The following is a 24,953-nucleotide window of genomic DNA, read 5'->3' on the forward strand; positions in this document are numbered from 1 at the left end:
CCTGCTGGACATTAGAGAGAATGCAGGTAAGAAGCCTTTCTTCAGCCTGCAGTCTGACTAATCAGCTCTGTGATGTGTGGCGTGACCTCTCATGGAAAATCTTGTCTGCTCGGTGCATGGACAGTAAGAGGATCCCTGCTTTTCACAGGCGTCTGCAGCTCCTGCGCTCCCTGGGGAGCATTAATGATCCAAGCTTATCTCTGTAAGCTGATTAAAGCACTTGTTGACCTCATTAAGATGTGTCAGTCAGCTTGCTTACAGGTCTGATTTCTGCTGATTCCTTCTTTACCTTATCTTCTCATCAGCCCGCATCGACTCAGGTGCAGCCACTGAAAACGCCTCACCACACTCGTCATTATCTGGCTTTGAGGGCCGCCTCTCCTCCTGTGTTGTGGTGAGTTGTACATTCAGCAAGTGGCTGCAGAAATGCAGCTGCTCGAACACTAAACACAACCACGAGGCCGCTCAGCCGTCACCATCACTGCAGGCCCGGACATATCCCCGTGTGCTCGTCCCGGCTGCAGAGGCCTCCGCAGTGGTGATTACAACTGTTCTTACCCAACAGGTGAAACACAGCTGCCACACAGGTACGTCACAGGCCCCAAAAGGTTTTTACCTACATCAGATATAGTGATGTCATCATGTTGCCTAGCAACGGAATAAAATGACCTGTTTTTTCCCTGTGAAGCAGTTGTTGTTTTCATTTCAGAGCCAGCAGCACGAACAGGCCGCGGCGTGGACACGTGAGTATTAATAACACGTGGACCCAAAGGACGCAGCGCTGCCGGCGTTCTGATGCAGGCACCAGGATGTGTCGGACTTGTGTGACCCGGGCAGCACATTTTCCTCTGAGCGTGTTTAAAGGTGACTTCTGTAATCACGCAGCGCAGCGCTCCATCCTCCTCCACCTTCCTCGATACCATTTCCCCTCCAACTCAATCACGTCAGCGCGCCTCGCCTGCAGCTTTCTGCACATTTACAGAATCCAACATTCAATCAGGACATCATTCCCCCTCCAGTGGAAACGATCATATCTGAGCTTTGCTCTGATGCGTCACATGAAATGTACTTTCTACAGGCCTGAAAATAAAAACACAATAAAAGCAGAGGTGAATCGATCTTCTTCTCGCGTCACACCTGAACAGACACACACAGCATCATTGGCAACACAGCGCTCAGGAAAGTTTGCTTCCTGACGTTTTCCCTCTTAAAGGTAGAGCCTGACGGTTGAGGTTGCGTCAGGAGCGTGAGGTAACAGGTAGTCGTCTCATCAGCCACGCACTCGTAGACGCTGTTGGACGAGCTGGGATCGATCCACTCACCACCTGATGGGAACACCACCCGTTCTTCCACCTGAGCTCTTGCTGCTCAACGCTAATTAAAGCTGTGAGATCGTCTGAGTGGACAGGTGTGCAGAGGAGGCTCCTCCCCCCTGTAGAGTGCGCCTGTGGCTGATGACCTCTGAGTTCCTCGAATCAAGACACTTTCATTTTAACACATTTCCTCTTTCTCTGACGGCGAGATGAGTCACGGCTGCAGACGGGTAACCGTGACGGGCTCTTTTCATGTCGTGGGAACGTTTCAGATGACTCGCCAGATGTGTTCAGACAGCTGCTTTCCTACACCAGGCATCGCCAGGTTAAATTCAAACTGTGACCTTTGACCTGACCCATCAGTGACCACACCACCAAACCTGCATCACAGCGTCAGAGTCGCCTTCAGAACGCTGAAATGCAATTGGTGTGAGAGACTCCATGGTCGTCTCCGGACACGCAAACAGGTGAGCGTGTGCAGATCTACTTCGACTCTGCGTGCTGCTTGTGTTTCAGACGTCTGTGAGCGTTTGTTCAAAGATTCAGAAGTTAAAAAATAAAAATGAGGCTGTGACATCAAATCAAATCACTTTTATTGTCACATCACATGTGCAGGCACACTGGCACAGCACATGCGAGTGAAATTCTTGTGTGCGAGCCCCACAAGCAACAGAGATGTGCAAACACAACAACACAAACGAGCAAAATACAAGAATGGCCAACCTGAAACTAATAAATATATGTACAATATATAATAGTGTATGCATTTCTGGATGTGTATACTAAATATTTTCCTACGTGTGTGTGTGTGTGTGTGTGTATACACATTTTTACAAATTAAATAGTAAAAAAAAATATATAAATAAATAAATAAAATAATAATAATAATAATAATAATAAAATATATAAAATATACAGAGTTGAATATGTGCAAAACAAGTGGCATTTATATACAGTGTTGAGTGCATAATGTTGAAGTTCCAGTAGTGAAGCTGAGGTGTCTATGACGTGTTCAGCAGTCTGATGGCCTGATGGAAAAAGCTGTCTCTCAGTCTGCTGGTACGGGACCGGATGCTGCAGAACCTCCTTCCTGATGGAAGCAGTCTGAACAGTTTATGGCTGGGGTGACTGGAGTCCTTGATGATCCTCCCCGCTTTCCTCAGGCAGCGCTTCCTGTAGATGTCTTGGAGGAGGGAAGCTCACCTCCAATTATCCGTTCAGAGCACCGCACTACTCGCTGGAGAGCTTTGCAGTTGTAGGCGGTGCTGTTGCCATACCAGGTGGTGATGCATCCAGTGAGGATGCTCTCAATGGCACAGTGATAGAAGGTCCTGAGGATGCGGGGGCTCATGCCGAATCTTTTCAGTCTCCTGAGAAAGAAGAGGCGCTGCTGCGCCTTCTTCACTGTTTTGTTTGTGTGTACTGACCACGTAAGATCCTCAGCCAGATGTACACAAGGAACCGGAAGCTGCTCACTCTCTCCACAGCAGCGCCGTTGATGGTGATGGGGGTGTGTACTTCTCTGCACCTCCGGAAGTCCACTATCAACTCCTTTGTCTTTGCGACGTGAGGGTGGATGGTTGTCTTGACACCAGTGGGTCAGGGCGTTGACCTCCTCCCTGTTAAGGCCGTCTCATCACCGTTGGTGATAGACCCACCACTGGTACGTGGTCCGTCCCGCAACTTCACAATGATGTTGGGGGTTGTTGGGGGTCACAGTGTGTGTGAGTCCGCCGCTGTGTGAGTGTGTGAAACCCTGCAGAGGAAACAGTTGTTTTTGCTTCTGCCCTGCAGCACCTGAACGCACCATGAGCCCAGCGTTTGTGTCACTGTTATTCAGGTGTTTGTGCTTCAGGTGTGATAAAAACAGAGCGCTGCAGTTCCTTGACCGTCCAGCGGAGGCAGCAGTGAGTCTCCCGTGTTAAACTTATTTCTAACAGCTGGAACAGCCTCAGACTGCAGCAGCAGGTGATTGGTGATTATTCAGAGGACAGTGGACTGTAATGGAAACAGTGACCTCTGACCTTCGCCTGTGCCAGAACATTTGTAGCTGTGGTCCTCCTCATTTGTCTGAGCTCCCTAAACGACACTGAGGCGTTCCTTGGAGAAAGACTGGGATGCTAAATGTGGTGTTCAGGGTGAAAAGCATGGGAGCGTGCGGCACAAGCTGTCAGACTGCGCCTCAGGGTGGCGCTCTCACCTGGACCTTCAGTGTAACCGCTGCTCATCCACCTGCTGAATGAGCTGCTTCACCACCTGCACCATCATACGGCTCAGGTAGGTTCATGTCCTCGTAAGCTCTTGCTTCCGCTCAGTAAATACTCCCTACAAGGATCACTGTCACTGTGAGCCTGCCTGGTATCTTGACCTTTGACCCTGCTGCAGCTTGAGTCTTCAGCATCACAGAGGAATCATGTGAAGACTGTCCCCACACGGAAGCCCCTGTGGACATCTCCTCAGCTTTTCGCCGTAATGATCGATCAGGAGGAGCTGACACCATGCCGGCAGACGTCCTGAGGACGCCGCAAACCCACCAACACCAGCCTTCACGGCTCACTCTGGAAGCTCCGCCTTCAGCAGCGTGAGCCTGCTGGAGGGCAGGGAGCTGAACGCACGGCCTGTCTTTAAACTTCAGCTGTGTCTTTAAACTTCAGCTGAGATCAAACTAAAATGGTGAACTGGAACTCAACAAGGTGGACTGGGACCAGAACGCTGAAACGTTTGAGAACGCAAACGTGTTTGTGGCTGAAACTAACCGCCTCAGGTTTGAGGCCACCATCAGACGCCTGAATCACTTCCTGTTTCCTTTTTCCTCGAGCATAGTGTGTGTGTGGAGATCTGACCGGTGGAGGTCCTCATCGAAGCCACGATGAAAACTTCCAGAAGAAAAATATCTGTCCTTCTGCAGGGGAGGAGCTCCAATGATATCAGATGATATCAGAAGTCGTGCTCAGGATGGCGCTCACTTTGTCTTCATTGGATTTGCCTTTGTTCATGTTTCCTTGGTCTGAACTCCAAAACAGAATAAACTCAGCTAACACGATAAAATGTAAACATTTCTATTTTATTCTATTGTTTTTTTTCTTAAGAATTGTTCCTTTTCTTTCTTCCCTCTGAAAATGTGTTATTCTATAGTCCGTCCCCCCCCCCCCCCCCCAAGCCCCACTTCCCAGCACTTTATTTATTTATTAATTAATTTCATTTCATGAATCTCCGCCAGGAGGGGCCGACTCCCCTGAGGTCTGCTGATGCCGACTGTGTGCAGCAGAGCTGTGGACTGTGTGGACACTTTCATATGTTCCCACTCGGATATCATAAAGACCGTGTGTGTGTGTGTGTGTGTGTGTGTGTGTGTGTGTGTGTGTGTGTGTGTGTGTGTGTGTGTGTGTCAGAGTGAGATTGTGTGTGTGGGCAGGCAGGAGGCAGAGCAGCAGCGCTTGCAGAGACATTCAGAGCGGAGCTGCAGAGCCGGTAAGACCGTGTCCTTACTGAAACCCTGAAAGTGTGTTTGTGTGTGAGCGGGCTCGTGCTGTTGGATGCAGATCATTTCTCTGGCTGGTCTGAAGCTGTGAGTTATTAATTATTGATCAGTTATTAATTGGTTTTGGCGTGTGTTATTCTTCCTGCTGGATGGAGCGTGGAGCTCGTTCATGTAATATTCAGAGAGCACGTGCGTGCAGGATGATTAACAGCGGTGAGCACGTGGGTCGTTTCCAGCTGGAGCGCCATAAAGGCACAGACTACGTCACATCACCTGTGGAGGGAATACCTGGGTCTCAGTCACGTCACTGTGATGTCCCACAACACCTGAAGGCACCGCTGTCGTTCCTAATGAGCAGTGAGGTGTTGGAGGATCGCCACCTCCACCGCTCAGCACAGCTGACTCTCAGGTGTGAGTGACGCAGCAGGCAGGTGCCCACAGCAGGATTAGTTTACAGTTCACATATAGTCCTGCTGGGGTCTGAATCAGGAGTCCCGATGTTGGTGGTGCCGGGTTATCCTGGGAGCTTCCCGGCTGTAGTCAGGATGTGCGGTAAATGATGCATGGGTTCAGTCTGTGGTGGTTTCGGGTAGGCTCGCAGGAAATCTGGCACGCAGGGCGGCTTCTCTCTCCCACTCAGAGCCTGTGTCCTTTCAGCTGCTCGATCAGAGGCTGAGTTAGTATTCGGGGGGCGTCGGGGTCCCGCGGGGGCAGCAGCAGGCCTGAAGAGCGTTCAGCTGCAGAGGCTGAGCTCAGGTGTGGAGCGTTATTAAAGCAGCGTGCAGGACGTGAGGCCATGATGCACATTAATAATGTATTTGTTGCAGACCCCCGGGGCCTGAAAGCTTCGAGCTCACAGTGGGAACCTGCTCGCTGTGGATTCAATTACAGGCAGGCGGTGTGGACATGACACTTGGCTCTGAGTGGGCCCACCCCACTCTGATCAGTTTAGCTAACCGAAGGTCTGTGAAGGTTCTCGGCCATCCAGGTCATCGTGGAGAGTTGTGAGAGCCCGTTAAGGCGTCTGGGAAGGATCTCAGAGCTGGATTACACCCACTCACATCTCAGTAAGTCACATGATACGGTGGAGCAACATCTCACAGTGGGTTCACCTGATTGTGACCCACACCCATCTTCACACCTTGGCTCGTGTGATAGGTAGAGGATCAATAGTGGGTCCACAGCCCTCTTGGGGACACTCCGGTCTGTTAGAACTGAAACGTCTTCATGGAAACTTTCAGAGCTCCTTAAACTAATCGTACATCAATGAGTCAAAGCATTGAAAGCCCCTCAGTCAGTCTCTGTGGGAGTCACACAGGTGGGACAGATCGACTGACCCTGATAGCCCACGGCTGATGCCACACCTGTGGCTGACGGACACAGCTGAGATACCATCATACGAATAGCGGGGAGCGGTTCAGAGCAGGGGAGTCTCAGGGAGGTGCTCGGCGGTGAGGACGGAGACGGACGCTGGGACTAACACTGCTGTCCAGCTTCGTCCACACTGGATTTATTTGGGTTTCTTTCTGGCTCCGACTGTGTCCGTGCCCTGAGGCAGCGAGCCGCCCACGTGCTGGTCGTGTCTCTGGGAAGAATCCCACTGGAACTTTCTGGCAGGCTGAAGCAGCCATGCGTCACACGCCAAATTACACGCGAGGGCAGTCAGGAGCTGCAGTTCCTCTGGTGTCCAGCAGGGACAGCACAAACATGTGAGAGGCTGACACTGCGCTGGGCGCACAGATAACCTCTGCCTACATTATGTATCTGCATTGTGTTCTTGGGGGCGTGGCCTGTGTTTTATCGTGGTGCTGATGTCGGTGCTTTTGTTGACATTACATAAACTGCACATTAGCACATTCACACCGCTCGCGTGTGCGTTATTCATAACACGGGCATCCACCGACACTAAGAGCTGCCCGACGGAGGTGGAGGTGGGGACGGCCCTGCAGACTTCAGCTGCAGCTGCTGCAAACTAACACGTCCTGTAATCTGAGAAGCTCCACCTGCAGTCCTTTCGTGAACACAGATGATCTCCGTCTCCTGGAAAAATCTGCTCCACCCATCAGCAGCTAACACGGCCAGCTGCTAGATTCAAACCCAGGACCTTCTCCCTGTGAGGCAGAAATGCTGACCACCGCTCGCCTACACCTGCAGAAACATTTGACCCTGAGCTCAGTCTGACTTAAAGAAGAGCTCCGCCTCTTCCTGTAGAGGGAGTCCAGGCTGTCTGAGGCCTGCTGCTCCTCAGCGACCTCCACATGAATGCTGACAGTCTGAAGAATGACCTCTGACCTGAGGAAATCACCTCCTCATCTTCACTGTGAAGTTCTTCACCTCCAATCAGATTCCTGTATTCCTGTTGCCGCCTGTTCCTCAAACACGTCCCATTCGTGTACAGCGTGAACAGGAACCGGGGTTGAACTCTGCGAGGTGCAAACTGCTCAGAGACACGTTGTCATGACGAGCTGCAGCAGCCAATCAGCTGCTGATAAATACAGACGCCCCCACCCTCTCCTGTTTATCTCTAAGAATGCTCGAGAATGCTAAGAAAAAGTCCGGCAGCGCCGCCTCTGCCACGCCACCCTTCCTGTCCGGCATCACCGGATCAGACCTCAGGGTTAAAGCGTTAGCGAACTGCGCTGTTCATGGCCGGTGCCACACAGCGAGCGCCATCAGCTCTCTAACTGCTTATCCCAGGTCATGGTGGGGGGGAGGCAGGACACACCTGCACACCTGCGTCGTGGCACAAAGACAGGAAACAGGTCTAAAAATGGCTCAGTCTGCTGGAGACTGGGGGAGGAGCCTAGGTGGAACAAATCACAGCAGCAGCGTCTCAGGACGCCGCGCACTGGCAACGGCCAGCTGCCACCTCCAAGGGGTTAATGATCGCTCCACTGGTTTCCATGACATCTGCTTCTGCTGCTTCCAGGTTCAGCATGTCAACCAAAGACCGTCTGTCGATCATCTTGGCTCAAAGTGAACTAAATGGTGAGCTTCAGTTGACACAAAGGAAAAGCTTTTATCTAGATCAAAGTTTAAACTCATAACTCAGACTGAACGCCGTGTTTCACCTGACCTCCACATTCCTCACATCCCAATTTGATCTAGGATCTGGGATAAAGATGTTCCACGGAGGACTTAAGTGGTCCTGTGGGTCGATGTGTCACTGTGGCATCACATTGGTCTGCTGGCTCCTTCCACACCAAGTACCAGACAGCATTGCGGCGTGCCGAGCTGTCGGCTGCGAGCAGCGCTGATGAGATTCAGACCGATGGCGTCTGCGCCCCACGGACACTCGAGTGGAAGCACTCATCGACAGCAGTGACATCACAGCACGCGTCAAATCCTTCCCCTCAGATGCTCTGCAGGGCGAACGCTTCAGGCGCCTGACTTAGCTTTGAGTTCACGTGAAGGATGAAGGAATCTGATTACTTTGCCGACAGCTCTGTGATGAACGAGTGATGAATCAGCTGATTCTGAAACAAGCCTACCGATGGAGACCAGAGCGCACGTAGGGATGCTCGTACGTGCACGCCGATCTGCCGAGAGGACAGCAAATCAAAACAGCTGATTTATTTCCCGCTGGATGGAGCTGATTTCCCCGGAGGGAGGAGGCCATAGATTTCATATCTGCTGCAGCTTATTAAGTGCTTTTGTTTGGTTATGAATCATGATGTGTGTTTGTTTTCCACTAATACCGTGTGGAATTTTTAGTCCTGGAAACGTTTTTTAAGGAATGAGCAGAGTCAGCTGGTGCGGCTGTGTTCGAACTTCTCATGGTGCTCGTTCACGCTGCTCGCAGTGCTTCCTTGGACGGCGGCCTCAGAGGCTGCTTTTACGTAACTGCTGTTGTGTTTGCAGAGAGAGGAGAATGAACGAGCCCGAGGCCTGCTCCGGGCAGCAGAGCGAGCTCTGAGAAGCTCCGAGCGCATCGGGGACTCGAGCATGAGCGTGGGGAAATGAACACTCGTCATTTGTGATGTTTAAATGTTCAGCTTTAACCTGACGGGTCGAAGCAGCTGAAGATACAAATCTGGACCAATCAGATCACAGCTGCTCTGACCTGTGATGTCACTCAGACCCAGCAGCTGCAGCTATGGCAGACATTTATCCATCAGTGGGACAAATTGATTGCTGGTCCTGATCAGCATTAATACTTAAAGCGTCTCCATGGAGACCGCAGAGTCCACATCGATCGCTGTCTCCATCCTCGCGCTGATTCGTTCACAGCCGCCGTGTTTATCAGAAGGTTTCCGGTGTGAGTGAGGAAGTGAAGCTGAGGGTCAGAATGGGTGGGAGTCACACAGTCTGTTATCACGGTAACCGTCTCAGAGTCTGCACTACGAGCTGGGTAACGTGAGGGTTAACTCTGAGTTTCCTGTACCACGAAGGTGTATCACCATGGTAACTGATGGTGTCGCCCTCACCTGCTCCATCAGATTCTCCTTCCTGCTGCCGTAACAGGAACTTCATGTGATTTTCACTCAGCGCGGCTAACACACACACTCCCTCTGCTGTCGCACGTCCAGTCTGGGTTTAACATCTGCACAGTCGCACTCTGTCCTTTATAAACTCTGCTGTCGGGACATTTATCCATGTTTGTGATTGGTCAGAGGGTGGCAGCCCAGCCCCCGCTTCATAGTGGACTGAGGAGGAGAGGAGGAAAAATATCAGCGAGGGGCAGCCAATAACAGAGGAGGAAAGCTGATAAAGACAAGAAGTGCGAGGAAGTCCAATCACCAAAATAAAACAGGAAATAACATCACAGAATGAATTCCTTTTGATCGTTAATGAAACAGGTAATGGTTTAATCAGTGATCAGTTTATGATTAATGATGCTGCTGTTATATTCAAACTCAGGCAGGATCACGGCGGTCATCCTTATTAGGTTTGGTTCTGTGAGTTTTGTGATTCGAGTCTGAACCGTCTGATTCAGAAACAGCAGGAGAGGAGCAGGTGGGTTGCAAAGCAGCTTGCAGCTGTGGGTGGACTGAAGCAGTTTTACTAGAATGAGTTCTGAGTGTTTCTAACAGGATGTGTGGCTGAGCCTTCAGCTCATGTGGGGCTGCTCCTCCTCTGAGCTTCATGAAAACTTGGAACAAAAAAACCAATATCCATCCATCTTCTTCTGCTTTATCCGAGGCCGGGTCGCGGGGGCAGCAGCCTAAGCAGAGAAGCCCAGACCTCCCTCTCCCCAGCCACCTCCTCCAGCTTATCCGGGGGAACACCAAGGCGGAACACCTCACCCAGGAACACGCCAAGGAGGCATCCTTGTCAGCTGCCCAAACCACCTCAGCTGGCTCCTTTCGATGTGGAGGAGCAGCAGCTCTACTCTGAGCCCCTCCCAGATGGCTGAACTACTCACCCTATCTCTAAGAGAGAGGCCAGCCACCCTCCGGAGGAAACTCATTTCCACCGCAGCTGAACAAAAAAACTTTTATTTTGAAATTTCAAACCTTTTATTTTGAAGTGTTTCAGCTTTGGTGGCTTACACAACCCTGGTGACTCGTGGAGAAAAATGAGATTTGTTCCCAGTGAGAAGCCAGTGGGGTTACTGTACCTGAGGCTGTTGTATCTGTCGACGCACTGAAGCACAGCAGGGTTTTTGAGCCGCAACCAGCTGAGTTTGTGTTTCCTCGCGAAGGCTGCATTCCACTAACCCAGAAAAAGATTTAGTATGTCCCAAATAGTATGTCAGAAACAGCCAAAAATATCACGACGTCCGACTGCATCTGGCCACATTTTGCAGTCTCTGGACTTTTTTTTGTCTCTCTGACCCAAAGTCCTGAGCTCGCCGTGAGATACGGCAGAGAGACGGGACCACAGTGACGCCGCACGCGCTTGAAATCGTTAACTTTTAATGATGAACACAGACTGTGCTGCGACAGCAGTCACGGTTTGACTGCACGCAACGTTTTCAGACTGTACGACATTCTGAATTTGGAGGAAAACGCAAGCAGTCGTGACCGCCAGGTGAATGCATCAGAGAGGGAGGAGCATCGTCCTGACACGCTAACTCAGCACTGTCACCTCACATCAAGGTTCGTGGTTCAAATCTCCTGATCAGCTGCACATGCTCCCTGTGGTTCTACCTGGTTCCAGTGACTGGGCGTGGCTGACACTGGGACAGAGGTTTTAAGTGTCAGTGCAAACGGTCTTTTATTGTGAAACTCTGCACGTACAGGTACAGCTCATACGTTCATCCACAGGAAACACAATGAGAAGGTTTTGACTGGATACTTCCTGCCCCCTGCTGATGTTACATCACAGCTTAATAATATCAAACATGTTTATAACAATGAGCTCAGAGTGTGAGTAAAAAGCTTTAAACATCTCTGATACTGAAGCTCCACATCCTCCCTCTTCTGTATACAGTCTGTGGTTTCTGAGTAAGATTAACCGGGATGATTTTTTTTTTTTTTTTTTTTAATTCATATTTTTATTAAGGTTTCAAAAGCAGGCATTCACAGTATGTACATCATGTAAGCATTCTTCATACTTAGGTTATCTGCCTTAAATACTGAAATAGTATTTTAATTTACATCCAAGTCATAAGGGAAGAATACTTACAACGATAGAAGTAATTGAAACCATCACATAACCAGGATGATTTTACGCCTGATGAGTCTGACTTCACCATCTTCTGGATTTCTGTGAGACTTTAATGTGTTTAACTCGAGATTAACTCTTTAAACTAGCTCAGAGTCCACTTTAACCATTTAACCTCATTTTTAATAGTTCATGTGCAGACCGACGTCCGGCATGGGAACAGCTGTGCTTCGTGGCGAGCAGTCGTGTCACAGCAGCTTCACATGAATCTGCCCCGTGAAGCGAGCAGCACTGCAGGCGCATCGATGTGAGCTCACACGCCGCTGTGCGCTGACAGAACTTCTCACGATGGGCTAAAGCAAACACAAACATCCTGTGATTTGGAGGAAATGTGTTTATGTCACAGTTATTAGCCGTCCTGTTTATTATGCATCGTTAACGTGCTTATTTTACAAACCCGTCTCAGCCAATCAGAGCCGACGATGACGAGGATGAGCTCTGTGGCACAGCACTCTGAGGATGAAGCAAACACTGACAGGACGCTCGCGGGGTCTAATTTACCACTTCCTGCTGCCGCCATGGTTACCACCATCAGGTGACTGATCACAGAGTCATCTGTTACCATGGTGATCTCGGCGTGCATGTGTTCCTGCAGTTTTAACCCCGAGTCGGTGCTCGGTGAAGCTCTCTGGTCAAATGGTTCGTCTCTGACACGCTGAGCCTGCTGGCGAGGGTTTGAATTTGAGTTGGTGACCAATCAGAGCAGTGTGTGTGGCGGGAAACCGTCAGCTGTCTGTGAGCTGAGAGGAAAAAGGTGACCCGTGCAGGTGCCGCTCGCGTATCAGACGGCCTTCTCAGTGTTCGGATGGAGCATGCAGGATAGCTGCGTGTGTCTCAAAGCTCGGCTCGGCTCGACTCTCCGGGAATGTTGTGCACATCCGGCTGTTCCTTAATCTGACTGATTTAAACCGGAGAGGACGGATGTAGCGAGATGATAGCCGTGGTTTCAGAGTGCGGCCTGCTGCGGCTCTAAACGCTTTGCAGCGTGTTATTAAGGAGTCGCTGCAAAGACGCCGCCATGCCAAAGCTAACAGATATAGTTAGAGGTTACGCTGACTGTCACCATCGCTCCATTTAGACGCTCGCTCCGACCAGCACAAAAACAAGTCTTCCTTCACACGATGTGACCTTCAGCTCGGCGAGGAAACCCGGCCTCTGCTGCACACGAGACATAAAAACACCACTTCATATGGAGGGATAAACCTGAGACATGGAGGCTGACAACAAGCTGCACGCCTACAGCTCCTGCACACATAGGCGGATGTGCACACGTGTTTCATGGCATTATTTGAAAGGACTGAGTCACACTGACCCTTTGTTTTCACTGATGCTGTGCTTGACTGAGGTTTGCTGTCACTGCGGTGCATTGGGGCACAGCAGCCCATCTCTGCAGGTTTGGAGGGTCTGTACGTAAAACCTCCGCTAGACACAACACAGTGAGCTGTGTCAAAGTCACCCACACTGGAGGACTGGAATATCTGTACTCCTAAAAACAACAATAAGCAGAGGAACTCGACGAGCAACAAAAGCTGAAGGCAGACCGACTTGAGTGACGGTCGCTGACTGAGGTGACCAACTCTGTCACGACTCTGACAAACAAACTGGCATAAAGTGGAGCGCTGCTGAGAGCAGGATTATGCTGGCTGAAGAACAGCAGTCGAATCCACCAGGACAATGAAGCAACTTTCCATCTAGAACATCAGAGACGAAGAAGTCAGGACTCTTTGCTGGTTTCTGTAGTTTAAAGAGCGGCTCGCAAAGGACGGGCCGAGGCAGAACCACAGCGAGTCCAGTGCAGACAAGACGTTTGTTGAACAGGAAGTTTGTGTTGATTCCATCTGAATCCGGGCTTCACGACAGGAAGCTGCATCTGTTCTCAGTCCTGAAGGCAGTGGAGCATTTCTACCACCCTGGAAACGCTGTCTCGCCTCTGCTCGCACAAACACCTTTTTCCTCTTTTTCTGAACCAGCTTCTGTTCTGGGTTCAAATCAACCTGAGCTCTGTTTTCCAAAGAGTACGTCACTCGAACTGCAACACGTTAACCAGGGAGAACTTCACAGGTTTACTTTCATCTGTGTGCCGTTCATGTCATCATAGCATGAAGCAGGACTGACGTGCGTTTCTCAACCATTAGAGATTTCACACAGTGACAGAGCCTGAGAACTGAGGAAGTATGAGCGGCCACACGGAGCACCTGGATTAGCTCACCAATCAGATTTCATCAAACATTCGCAGAAACGTATCGAAACACGTCGCCCTTCTTAGCGTAGTGGTAAGACCACACAGCTTTGGAGTGGAAGTCGCAAGTTTGATTCCCTCCCAGTATCCAGTAAGGGTCCTGGCTAGGCCCACCAAGCCCTGACATGGCGCGGCTACATCTGCGGCCTGTCTGCAGCTCGGACACGACACATTTCACTGCATGTTGTGCTCTGTATGATTGTGTACGTGACCAATGAAGCTCGTTTCTTTCTTCTTTTCTCAGAGTCTGGCAGTAACCTCACTGGACACTCAGTTTAACGGGTTCTGGAATAAAAATATGCTCGGCGTGACTGCGGCGTGACCTCGCCGTGACCGCGGCGTGCTCAGTCAGTAGATCTATCAGTGTTTAAACAGGTGTTTCAGTAGACGATGAGCCTTTAATGAGGAGCTCTTGAGTCAGTGTCGCTGAGCTTTTTATTGAACTCGTTTGGACAGAAAAGTCCCACAGCTGCATTAACACGTGGGCCGTTGGTTTCTTAGTATTTTGACACATCTGCGTCGTGGGTGGATATGAAACATGGAAACGCTGTCCCATCACAGTTACAGAAGAAAAGTTGACGTTTGGCACAAAGCCCTGCGGCGTGCAGGGGAAACCCGGTGTTGCTCATGTTTCCCGATATGGAGAAATTCAGATTTGAGAGGTGGGGGTCGGGCGGAGGTTTCAGGACGTGCCTGACGAGGTGAGAGAGGAGACTTTAAGGGGCCTCAGCACCCGGATGGCCTGAAACGCTGCAGCCATCGCCATCACATCCTGGGCCTCTGGAGTCAGCGATCATATTTGTGTTTGACTGGCTTTACTGCGTGTTAATAAAGGGGACCTGTCTTTGACTGCAGCCTCTTCTCACCCCCTCTGTTTATGTCTGAGGATGGGAGGAGTCTCCCTTCGAGTCCACTTCCTCCTGCCGGCTGATACGCACGCTCACAAATATCTGAGCACCCGGTGCCGCGGTTATTACTGAGACTGCAGGATGGAGAGGATGTAGCACGGCTGCCGAGGGTGAGACCGACGACAGAGGGGTGGTGGTGCGCTTTTAGTGTGACGAAAGACACCAGCCGTGGGTGTGTGAATGTCTGCAGGTTACTGTGAGGCTGTGATCAGCGTTTGTAAAAGCTTTGTTATAGTAGAGTCAGTGTAAGAGTACCCGTGTTATCATTGCAGACAGCAGCCAAAGAAACTGACCAGAGGAAGTAGTTTCTCAATGCAGTCATTTTTCTGCCGCGTGTCACAACGAGTGGCTCCTGCTCCGTGTGTGTGTCTGTGTGTGTGTGTGTGTGTGTGTGTGTGTGTGTGTGTGTGTGTGTGTGTGTGTGTGTGTGTGGGGCAAAGTGCTCCTGCGCAGTGTACCAGATGCACAGAGAAAAGTTGTCGTACCATAGGCAAGAGGAGTGTGTGTGTGTGTGAGGGAGAGAGAGAGAGAGTTCGTCGTCTGTAAGAATAAAGCATATCATGGTTGTTGTGATGCTGCGCGGCTCTGTTGGCGGTCGTTTGTCAGCGGTGACTCGGGGCTGATGTCTCTGCTGATGTTTCAGACTCCAGCCAGCAGCACAGCAGACACAGCGACACATCTCACAGGTGTCACGATGTGAAGCACAAAGGATTTTGGGCAGTTTGGGCTGATCTCAGGTATTCAGGACGTTTGCTCCACAGGTGAGGAGCCTAAAAACTGAAAGCTGGGTCGCTGTGTGTTGTCTGAGCTGTGGGGGCACAGATTTCATCTCATCGCTGCTTTGTAAAAGGATTTTAAATCTGTGGTGTGAGGACGTGCAGTGATCTGAGAGGACGACCGAGCAGTTCAGGTGTTTGTCTCAGTGAACTCGTCTCTTTCTTTAAGACAGTCAAAAATCCTTGTTACGATTTTCTGACTGCGGTCGTTCCAATGAAGCTGAGGCCTGTGTTCACGTTAGCTTCTGTGTACGAACCCAGGACAGAGACAACATGCTGAGAAACGTTTTTCCAGCACCACACAAGCTTTAAATAATAATAATACATGTGAAACAGCATCAGTGTGTTTTTAGATTTAACACCAGCCCACACCTGCAGGCAGTCCCCCGCCAACCTCATGTCATGAGTGGGATTAAGTCTGAGAACCCACGCAGACACAGAGAGAGAGGCCGGGGGATTCAAACTAGGAACCACGTCACTGTGAGATGTCAGCGCTAACCGCAGAGAAACAGGCTGTTTTTACTGTGCGACGTGCCACACCACAACAGGAAGTCGCTGCTGGAGGACAGTTTTAACGTCTCTGTCCCAAATTACAGATGCTGATTCAGGCCGAGGAAGGGAACGTTTCAGACGCTGGGCTTCAAGTTTCTCACATATTCATTTCAAACAGCTGCAGAAAAACAGAGGATGCAACTTTAAAAATGAGAAAATGTTGGTTTGAGATGATGTGACGCAGAACCATGTCTTCATATCTGTGCACAGATTACTCATCATTTCAGCATTAGATAAGGGAAAACAGCAAAAGATACAAACAGGAAGTTCCCAGAGCAACGTGCTCGTCGTCCGATGCTCTCATGACTCTTGTCAGAGGAGCAGCACTGAGTGCGCTCACAGAAATGCTTCAGAAAGTCTCGTGGGTCAGCACGGGCTGGCGTTTTAAATTATTGGCTACATGTTGCACATTTCCAGGTACCCTACAGGAGCGCATCAGCGCGGCGCTCTGGGTGCAAACTGAGGACTGTAGAGCTGCTCAGTGTCTCCACCTGCTGGATTTCAAACCTGAGCTCAGCCTGTAACCAAGCTAGCTGTCAGGTTTGGACAGGAAGTCTGCGCGTTCCAACCGCACATCACAATCTATTTCAGCCTGAGGGCTGCACCTCAGAGGGTTAGTGTGCGTGTGGATGACCTGAGAAAATGTCTGTGGGATTAACATCACACATTCAATTTAAAGACAGAAACGAGATCATATTTACTTCTTTAACCTCTCTCTGCTCACCTGCAGGGGGGTGTGTCTAATCTGGACTAAGCTACACTGTCTCCTCTTCCACAGAGCAAACCGTCCAATCAGAGACCCGATGAGACAAGAGCGGGTTAATCCACCGCACAGAGCGCCGAGCAGCACGCGTGCTCTGGACAGATGAACGAGTCAGGGTGAAACAGTGTGAGCGGCAGTATGATGGTGATCAACAAGTCTGAAGAAGACATGAGCAACTGCAGCATCAACCATGGGATCCACCAGCACGTGTTCTCCTGCGTCTATATCCTGGTGCTCATGGTGAGTGATGGAAGTATCTTAGCTTTTCGGAAGTATTTCCCGAGTGCTGATAAACGGTGCTCCAGGATCTCCATGTGCTGGATGGTGAATGATCTTGTGTTTGTAGGTTGGTGTTCCTGCCAACGTGTACTCGCTATACCACGCTGCCCTTCAGCTGAAGCAGAGGAACGAGCTGGGCGTTTACCTGATGAACCTCACTGTGTCTGACCTACTATACCTGGCGTCTCTGCCTTTCTGGCTCCAGTACTTCTTTCAGGTAACATAGAGACGTCCTCTCCGCTCGCTCTTCCCTCGGCGGTTCTTCACGGTGCGTCTGAGGCGCTCTGGTTTCAGTCAAAGTGTCGGTGTCATCACAGACAGTTAGCACAGCACCGTGGTGTCGTCCGCCCACCACAGTGGAAGGCTGTGGTTGGAGCTCGACTTCAGGTTCAGTGCCATTAAAAGTGCCACAAGCTGCAGTTCCTCTAGGATCCACCGGGGGCTCCAGCAGTGAGTCAGTCCCACAGACTCCCACAGTTAAACGTTCCTGCAGAAATAAACATGTTTACATCCTGATGCACAAACTGTTTGGTCTCTGTAGATCATTTCCTCCTTTATAACAGCTGTACGAGGGAGGATGTGTTTGTCACTCACATTAAGGCTTAAAGTTTGCATTTTAGGGGCGTGGCCTCTCTGAGTGACAGGTGGATGCTGACACAGGTGGCTGTAGCTGCTAGCTGCCTGCTAGCTTCACCTGAACCGGACCGTGTTTGTGCTGTTGGAGCCTTTTGGTCCCTTTTAATGGTAAATGGTAAAATGGTAAATGGCCTGCATTTGTATAGCGCTTTTCTAGTCCATAGGACCCCAAAGCGCTTTACACTACATTCAGTCATTCACCCATTCACACACACATTCACACACTGGCGATGGCAAGCTACATTGTAGCCACAGCTGCCCTGGGGCGCACTGACAGAGGCGAGGCTGCCAGACACAGGCGCCACCGGGCCCTCTGACCACCACCAGTAGGCAAACACGGGGTTAGTATCTTGCCCAAGGACATTTGGCATGCAGCCAGGATGCAGCCTGGGATCAAACCACCGACCTTCTGATTAGTGGCTGACCTGCTCTGCCACCTGAGCTACAGCCATGACATCATGTGACCAAAAACATGGCTGCTGTGATGTCACTGTGCTAACAGATCTCTCTAACGTCGTCCCGCTAACAGAGTCATGTGACCTGTGGCCGTGTTAAAGCTCTGCTTGGATTAAGTTGGTGTTAGGTGGAGGTGAACTGGGCCATTATTAGCAGTCTCCTGCCCTGACAGCGTGCGCGGGTGGAGTTCCTCCACCTGCCTGTCCTATTTGATCCACCTTCAGTCTGCTGTTGCTGTTTCAGGACGATGATTGGCGTCACCGAGAATGGCTGTGTCAGATGTGTGGTTTCCTGCTCTACGAGAACATCTACATCAGTATCGGCTTTCTGTGCTGCATCAGTCTGGATCGCTATCTGGCTGTGGTCCATCCTTTGAGGTAAGACGGTCTCCCGTCGTTTCGTCCTTCGTGGCTGAGATCAGGACGTCTTTGGGTTTATGAAGAAGTAAAATCACCACGACGCGTTCTGCCCGCAGGTTCACGGCTCTGCGCTCCATGAAAGCAGCGTCCGTCATCAGCGCCATCATCTGGCTGAAGGAGATCGCGGTGGGCGTGTTTTTCTTTCACCATAAGGAGCTCAGCAAAGATCCCAGTAACCACTCGCTGTGCTTCGAGCACTACCCCATGAAGTCGTGGGAACGTCCAATCAACTACTACCGCATCAGCATCGGCTTCATGTTCCCGCTGGCCATTCTGTTGGTACGGTAACGGCTTTACACGTTCTTTGTATGTTTCAGGATTTCTGCGTTGGTCTTAAAGAAGTGTAGAGAACGAGAGCTGGTTATGGTCAGTGTTAAGATTCAAGAATTGAGAAAGGGTACAAGAGGTGATCGAAAAATAACCACACTGGTCCGGCCGGGTGAAGTCAAACGAAGATTTTAATTCACACGTGGGAAGATCACTGAAAACAGCAATTGATCTTCGACTTACTAAGGCACAAACAATTATTTTATAACATCAGGGTTTGTTTACTGACGCCCCTTCATGCGTCACCGGTACATTTTATACATAGATCAGATCAACATCATCATGACTTTTCACCCAGAAAATCATCTTCTATTTTCATGGCTTGTACTTTCCGTTCTTATCTTAAAATGAATTGTTCCTCTTTCTTGTCTAGACCTAACTAATCTCTCCTCTAAATAAATCTTAACTAATGTGTGTGTACGTGTTGACCTCACGTGCTCTTTGTGTCACCTCTTCACCTCCTACTGTCTGTGTCTCGTCCTCAAATGCTCTTTCTCAATTCACCTGTTGCACCTCTGACCTCTCACTAGACCAGAAGCTCACTGAGACTATGTGTATGTCTTCTACTAAATAAATGTTTTAACCAAGAACCTCTACTAAAACCTTAATATAAAATGACCTGATATAAGTGTTTTTGTAAGCATGTATTGCAATTCCTTCTATGTTCTAGTTTTCCCTCAGCATGTATCACCTGAACAGTCACGTCAGTGAGGCTTACGACCTTTAAAGAACCTGAACATCAACTCAAATAAGCACAGATATGCAATATGTATAAAATAGTTATAACTGCACCTGAAATACAAAGTTAACATCATCATAAACATCTTAAGGCCATCTTAAAGCTATCTGTTACATTGTTAAAACAATGATCATACTGCAGATTATATTATGCTGGTCAAATACTTTTCTGTTCATCCCCACATCAGGAAGCCACGCGTCTCCTGGCTCGGTGCCACAGCCATGAGTCCGCCGCTCTGGGTTAATCCCACATCTTCACGATGTTCTCAGTTATTTCATATTTGTAGTTAATTTGTTGTTCAACATTTTCAGCTGCTCACCATATACGATGACCTTATTTGGTTATTCAAACGCTTCCTTTTCTCGATGTCACGGTTTTTTAACTCTTCGCTTCACTGTTGAGAATAAATGTTGTTCATGTTTTTCTGATGAATCTATCCACGGCGCTGGTTTAAAGTATAAATCCCTGAAAACTGGAGTCAAACACAGTAAATGTAGACGAGTACCTGATTCTCCTGTAACCCCGGCGCCTTGTTTTGTCTCGGTTAGATTAGCTACCTGTGGGTCCTGCGAGCAGTGGGCCGGAGCGCGGGAACGCAGCCGGATCAGAAGATGAGGATCAGGCAGTTAGTCAGCAGCACCATCCTCATCTTCCTCGTCTGCTTCTCGCCCTACCACGTCTTCCTGCTGGTGCGCACGCTGCTGGAGGAGGAATGCAGCTTCATCGAAGGTACCGTTTCACTCGCAGGAAGCAGTCCGATAAATAAAGATGGTGCCGTAATACTGTGGTGACACGGTTCTTGTTTTTCAGCCATATTTAACTACTACCACCTGTCCCTGCTGCTGACCACCCTGAACTGCGTGGCCGACCCAGTCCTCTACTGTTTCGTCAGCGAAAGCGCCCGCCGCGGCCTCTACAGAGTTGTCTTCAGACCTGTCGCCAGGATACTCTGCTGCTGCCGTCGCCGTGGCAATGCCAGTCCCGCCAGTCCGGCTAACGACTCCCACGAGGTTGCCACGGACGAGAACAATGGCCAGCCGAACGTGACGCTGCTCACGCACAGCAATACGCTGAACAACGGCCAAATGGACGCCGCCTGCAGAAACACGAGTTTAATCACACGGATGCACGAAGAAAGCATCAAACCACGAGTCACAGAGAATAACACCTTGGAAATGTGTGTGACAGAGAAGCAGAAACAAAACCCCGACAGGACGGAGGGACGTGGGCAGAAATGAAATGATCAGCACGCCTCTGGGTACCAATGACCCGCCTGCACGATGAGGGCGGGCTGTACTCCGTGGGGGCGTGTCTGTGCTGATGCAACAGCCCAGCCTGAGGGAGGTCAGGGTGGATCTGAGGTCTGCAGACTGAAAGCCCCCGTTACCCCTCTGTGGCGTCTGACACGGCGCAACATGGCTGACAAAACGCACACGAGGAGTTCTGAAATACTGCAGAGTGTCACGGCATCACGTCTAATAAGACTTCATCATGTTAGACACACATTCGCGTCTAATAACTCGCCTGAAAGGCTCCGTGTGGCAGCGATGAGGTTCCTGTCAAACAGGAAGCAGCTGTGGAAGAAATAAACCGAACGCTTTCACCGCAGCGCCGGAACAAACAACAGGACTTCCTGCACTTTGATTTAAAGAACCACACGTAACATGAAGGGACGCAGGAAGACCCGACAGAACATTAGAAACGGTTATTGATCAGTGATCAGATTTGACCCATCGATTGGCTCCAGGACGATTTTGACTTATCGAAGCAAATTCTTTAAAACAAGTTGAGACTTTGTGACCCCTAACCTTTGGTGACCTGTTAGAAAGTGTTTCCAGAGTTCTTGTTATCCTAATAAAACGTAGTTTATTATGACGCTGAGTCACACCGATCTTCCTCGCTGTCAGATAAAGTGCAGAGGATTCAGATTCAGGACAAATCTGTCTCTACTTGAAGCAGAGCTGATAACAAACCTCATCGTTGGCATCAGTAGACTTCAGTTATTGATAATGTGAACCTCACAGATTCCTTCATGTTTAAAGGCAGCAGGGTTTATGTTAGCATGAGGAGCTTCAGACGATGCAGCGCCTGTCCGCGGTGCTTCTCTGAAACAACAGCTGTTTGCATGTCGATCCACGTGCTGCACGACCTGACACAGTCTGCCGACCAAACTATGACATCGCATTGCACTGATCACGGGTCAGTATTAGAAACATGTAGGACCAACATGGCTGCACCCACCTTATTGACAATGAAAGGTCAGGGGGCGGGATTTGGGACGAGGTCCACGAGAAGGTGACCGTGAGCGGGCGATTAGCCAAATTTCAGTCAGGTAACTTTTATTCTGGAAGCGTTTGGCCGACGTGCGGCAGTCAGACCGCCTCCCATCTGTGAAAAACACGACTCACAGTGTTCTCTTCATTTTACTTTTAAAAAGAAAACTGTTAGTTTACACACACACAGACGCACACACACCGGTCACAGCATGTCTTCATAGCCTCCCTTTGAGCCCATTTCAGCACTTTAACGCTGAGGAAAGAGACTCACTCTGGGGTCTGGATGTTGCTCTCTGCATGCATGGAAATGCCTCCAAGTCTGAATACGTACATAGTAAGAATCTGTGTGTTGACTCTGTGTGTCTATAGATCTGTGTGCTGTAACCTGCACGTAACATGAAAGTGACAGAATATTTTTATAAAGCTTTAAACTGACCACTAAACAGAAACGGTGTGTGTCTGCGTGTGTCTGTGTGTGTCTGTGTGTGTCTGTGTGTGTCTGTGTCTGTGTGTGTGCGTGTGTGTGTGTCTGTGTGTGTGCGTGTGTCTGTGTGTGTGCGTGTGTGTGTGTCTGTGTGTGTGCGTGTGTGTGTGTGTCTGTGTGTGTGTTTTCAGGCCTGTGGTGAGTGATGCACCTTCCTGACTCTGAGCAGATATGGAAACGATGTAAACATTAACTTGTTACACTGTTTAATATATGAACACATCTCAGTGAAATGTTTCACCTCACAATAAATAACCAATCACAAACAGAATCCCCCGTTTTCTCAGTTTGAGTCTTTTGCCTTTCACATCAGTTATCATGACGCCAATCACCCTCCTAAAACCAAACCCCACCCCCCCACACACACATGTAGATATGTCAGTTATGTTTGCAAAAAAAAAAAAGGGGGGGGGGGATAGAACATTATATATAATATATACATTAGGTGAATGTGCAGTAGTAGCATTTATGCAGCGAGCAGGTGAATTCTGTACATCAAGTGAATAAATAAGAATAAACAATCTGAACATATTTAACATTAAAGGAATTTGAAATGTACTCATGTTAGACACACAGTCTGGAAGAGAGTCCTGTCTCAGTCACTTATGGATGGTAAATGGTCTGTATTTATATAGCGCTTTACTAGTCCCTAAGGACCCCAAAGCGCTTTACATATCCAGTCATCCACCCATTCACACACTGGTGATGGCAAGCTACATTGTAGCCACAGCCACCCTGGGGCGCACTGACAGAGGCGAGGCTGCCGGACACTGGCGCCACCGGGCCCTCTGACCACCACCAGTAGGCAACAGGTGAAGTGTCTTGCCCAAGGACACAACGACCGAGACTGTCCAAGCCGGGGCTCGAACCGGCAACCTTCCGATTACAAGGCGAACTCCTAACTCTTGAGCCACGATGGATGGTGTGTGTGTGTGTGGGGGGGGGGATAGCAGCTCCCCCTGAGTCTCCCCGTCCTTGCCTGGATGATGAGGAACCTTCTACCTGATTGCAGAAGTTGGAACAGTTTGTTGCTCAACAGCGATGAGCAAGTAATAAACCTCAAATATTAAAACACAGCACTGACATATACAGCACGGCTCAGGCCAAACGAGTCCACAGACGCACTCAAAGGTCCTTCCATAGTTTAGAAACTGCAGCCTCTGTTTAGTTTTCAGTCTAGAACGAGGAACCGCCAACGGGTCTGTGTCAGAAGCCGTCGGTGACCTGCACAACTCGAGCCTGAGAGCTCATGCACAGACGGAGAAACAGGTCACGAGGCCAGTGACAGGACATCATCAGCAGCCTCGCAGCAGCATTTTGGAGCGTTCACAGGCCATCTGAAGACGACTTACCGAGGCCACAGCACGAAACAAAGGCATCAAAAAGCACTTCTCTTTCCAGCTTGGACGTCGTTGTAAATGCAACACCTACATTTCTGACAAGTGAGAGATGATTAGCAGCCATCCAGATGTTTTTGGCATCAGTACCACAGGACATCATCTGCAGCAGTGATATGAGATGCCCGTAAAGATGCTGGAGATGTGTTTGTGTGATAGTAAATACAGAGTCAGGATCTACAGTCTCTGCTTCTTCATTGCTGCAGCTCTTTGTGGCCAGCCGGACATCAAGGAGCCGCCTGGTAAGACTGTAATGTTGGAGAGATCCTGACGTGAAGGTTCACTTTGTTCCACAATAAACAGAAACTTCACCCAGGAGCAGTCTGCAAACGCTCCCAGCATTTTCCGGCATGACAGAGAAACGGAGGCCAGAATGAAAACCAAGTGATTCACTTTATCACACTTTAATGGAAAACCTCAGAAAACTCCGTTAATCCTAATCCCATCTGAAATCTGTGATCAGCTCGGAGCTCTGAGGCAGGAAACACGAGCAGGACTCACAGGTAACGAGGTGAAGACAAAAAGTAGACCCGAGGGGAAACACCTGGGTAACCATAGACAGGTGAAACGAAGCATGAAAAACAAGACATGGGGAGCAAAACTAAAAGACACGGAGAGTTCAGCTAAAACTAGTGATGGGCAGATGAAGCTTCATGAAGCACTGAAGCTTTTCATCCAATTGGTTCACCCCAGCACAAAGCGTCTTGAAGCTTCATTTGCTCTAGTAGGACACCTACTGGACGTAAAAATATTAGTTGGCATGAATTTGAAGTGTGGCCTTTTGCACACAGCCTGTAAATGTCAACAACAAAAGGAGTGTGTAAAACATGTATATTGTAGTGATGGCAGCATACTTTGTATATTTATACTGGCAGTATGGAAAATGATCATTTACTGTGAGGTGAGGTGTGGTTGGGGTGTGGACAATGGTTGTGCTTTTGTAACGTTGAGGTATGGACAGCTACACACTGAGGCGTCAGTCCTGCCAATATTTTATTCAGTAAAAACTAAATTTTCACTGCTTTTATGGCCTTTTTAGTGGGGAGAACATAGCTAGGATTTAATGATTTAACAAATCTTTTGAATCCTTTGTCCTCCACAATGCTAAATGGCTGTGAGTCCTCAATCACCATGCTAACCAGGTCTTCATCTATTGGAGATTGTTCTCCTGAGGAAAGACAATAAAGACAAAGCACAGATATAAATATCACAAACGTAACTTATTACAGCTGTATAATATTGTTATATCATTTAGTAACATTACTGCATGCTATATTATCATGGCATTTGATGGCTCAC

General features: G+C 49.3%; 1 protein-coding gene across 3 annotated transcripts; it reads left to right on the plus strand.

The window, feature by feature from the left end:
* Window positions 1-1,725: 1,725 nt before the first annotated feature.
* On the plus strand, window positions 1,726-22,262 carry LOC113011624 (ovarian cancer G-protein coupled receptor 1-like). Of its 3 annotated transcripts, XM_026151184.1 has the most exons (8): window positions 3,570-3,590; window positions 4,706-4,784; window positions 16,657-16,881; window positions 16,988-17,137; window positions 18,256-18,389; window positions 18,488-18,710; window positions 20,046-20,226; window positions 20,308-22,262. In XM_026151184.1, the coding sequence occupies exons 3-8, from the start codon at window positions 16,780-16,782 to the stop codon at window positions 20,733-20,735; spliced, it is 1,218 nt and encodes a 405-aa protein (XP_026006969.1). In that variant the 5' UTR covers window positions 3,570-3,590; window positions 4,706-4,784; window positions 16,657-16,779; the 3' UTR covers window positions 20,736-22,262. The 3 variants fall into 3 exon arrangements, with proteins under 3 accessions (XP_026006971.1, XP_026006969.1, XP_026006970.1); XM_026151186.1 differs by lacking the exons at window positions 3,570-3,590; window positions 4,706-4,784 and adding an exon at window positions 1,726-1,780; XM_026151185.1 differs by lacking the exons at window positions 3,570-3,590; window positions 4,706-4,784 and adding an exon at window positions 14,350-14,660.
* Window positions 22,263-24,953: the final 2,691 nt, after the last annotated feature.

Source organism: Astatotilapia calliptera, chromosome 19 (genome assembly GCF_900246225.1).
Source record: "Astatotilapia calliptera chromosome 19, fAstCal1.2, whole genome shotgun sequence".
Classification (NCBI taxonomy): Eukaryota; Metazoa; Chordata; class Actinopteri; order Cichliformes; family Cichlidae; genus Astatotilapia; species Astatotilapia calliptera.

Coding starts and splice junctions, on each gene's coding strand:
- LOC113011624 (XM_026151186.1), top strand. CDS start 16,780: ATGATGGTGATCAACAAGTCTGAAGAAGACATGAGCAACTGCAGCATC. Junction 17,138..18,255: donor GGCTCCAGTACTTCTTTCAG/GTAACATAGAGA, acceptor TTGCTGTTTCAG/GACGATGATTGGCGTCACCG. Junction 18,711..20,045: donor TCCCGCTGGCCATTCTGTTG/GTACGGTAACGG, acceptor TGTCTCGGTTAG/ATTAGCTACCTGTGGGTCCT.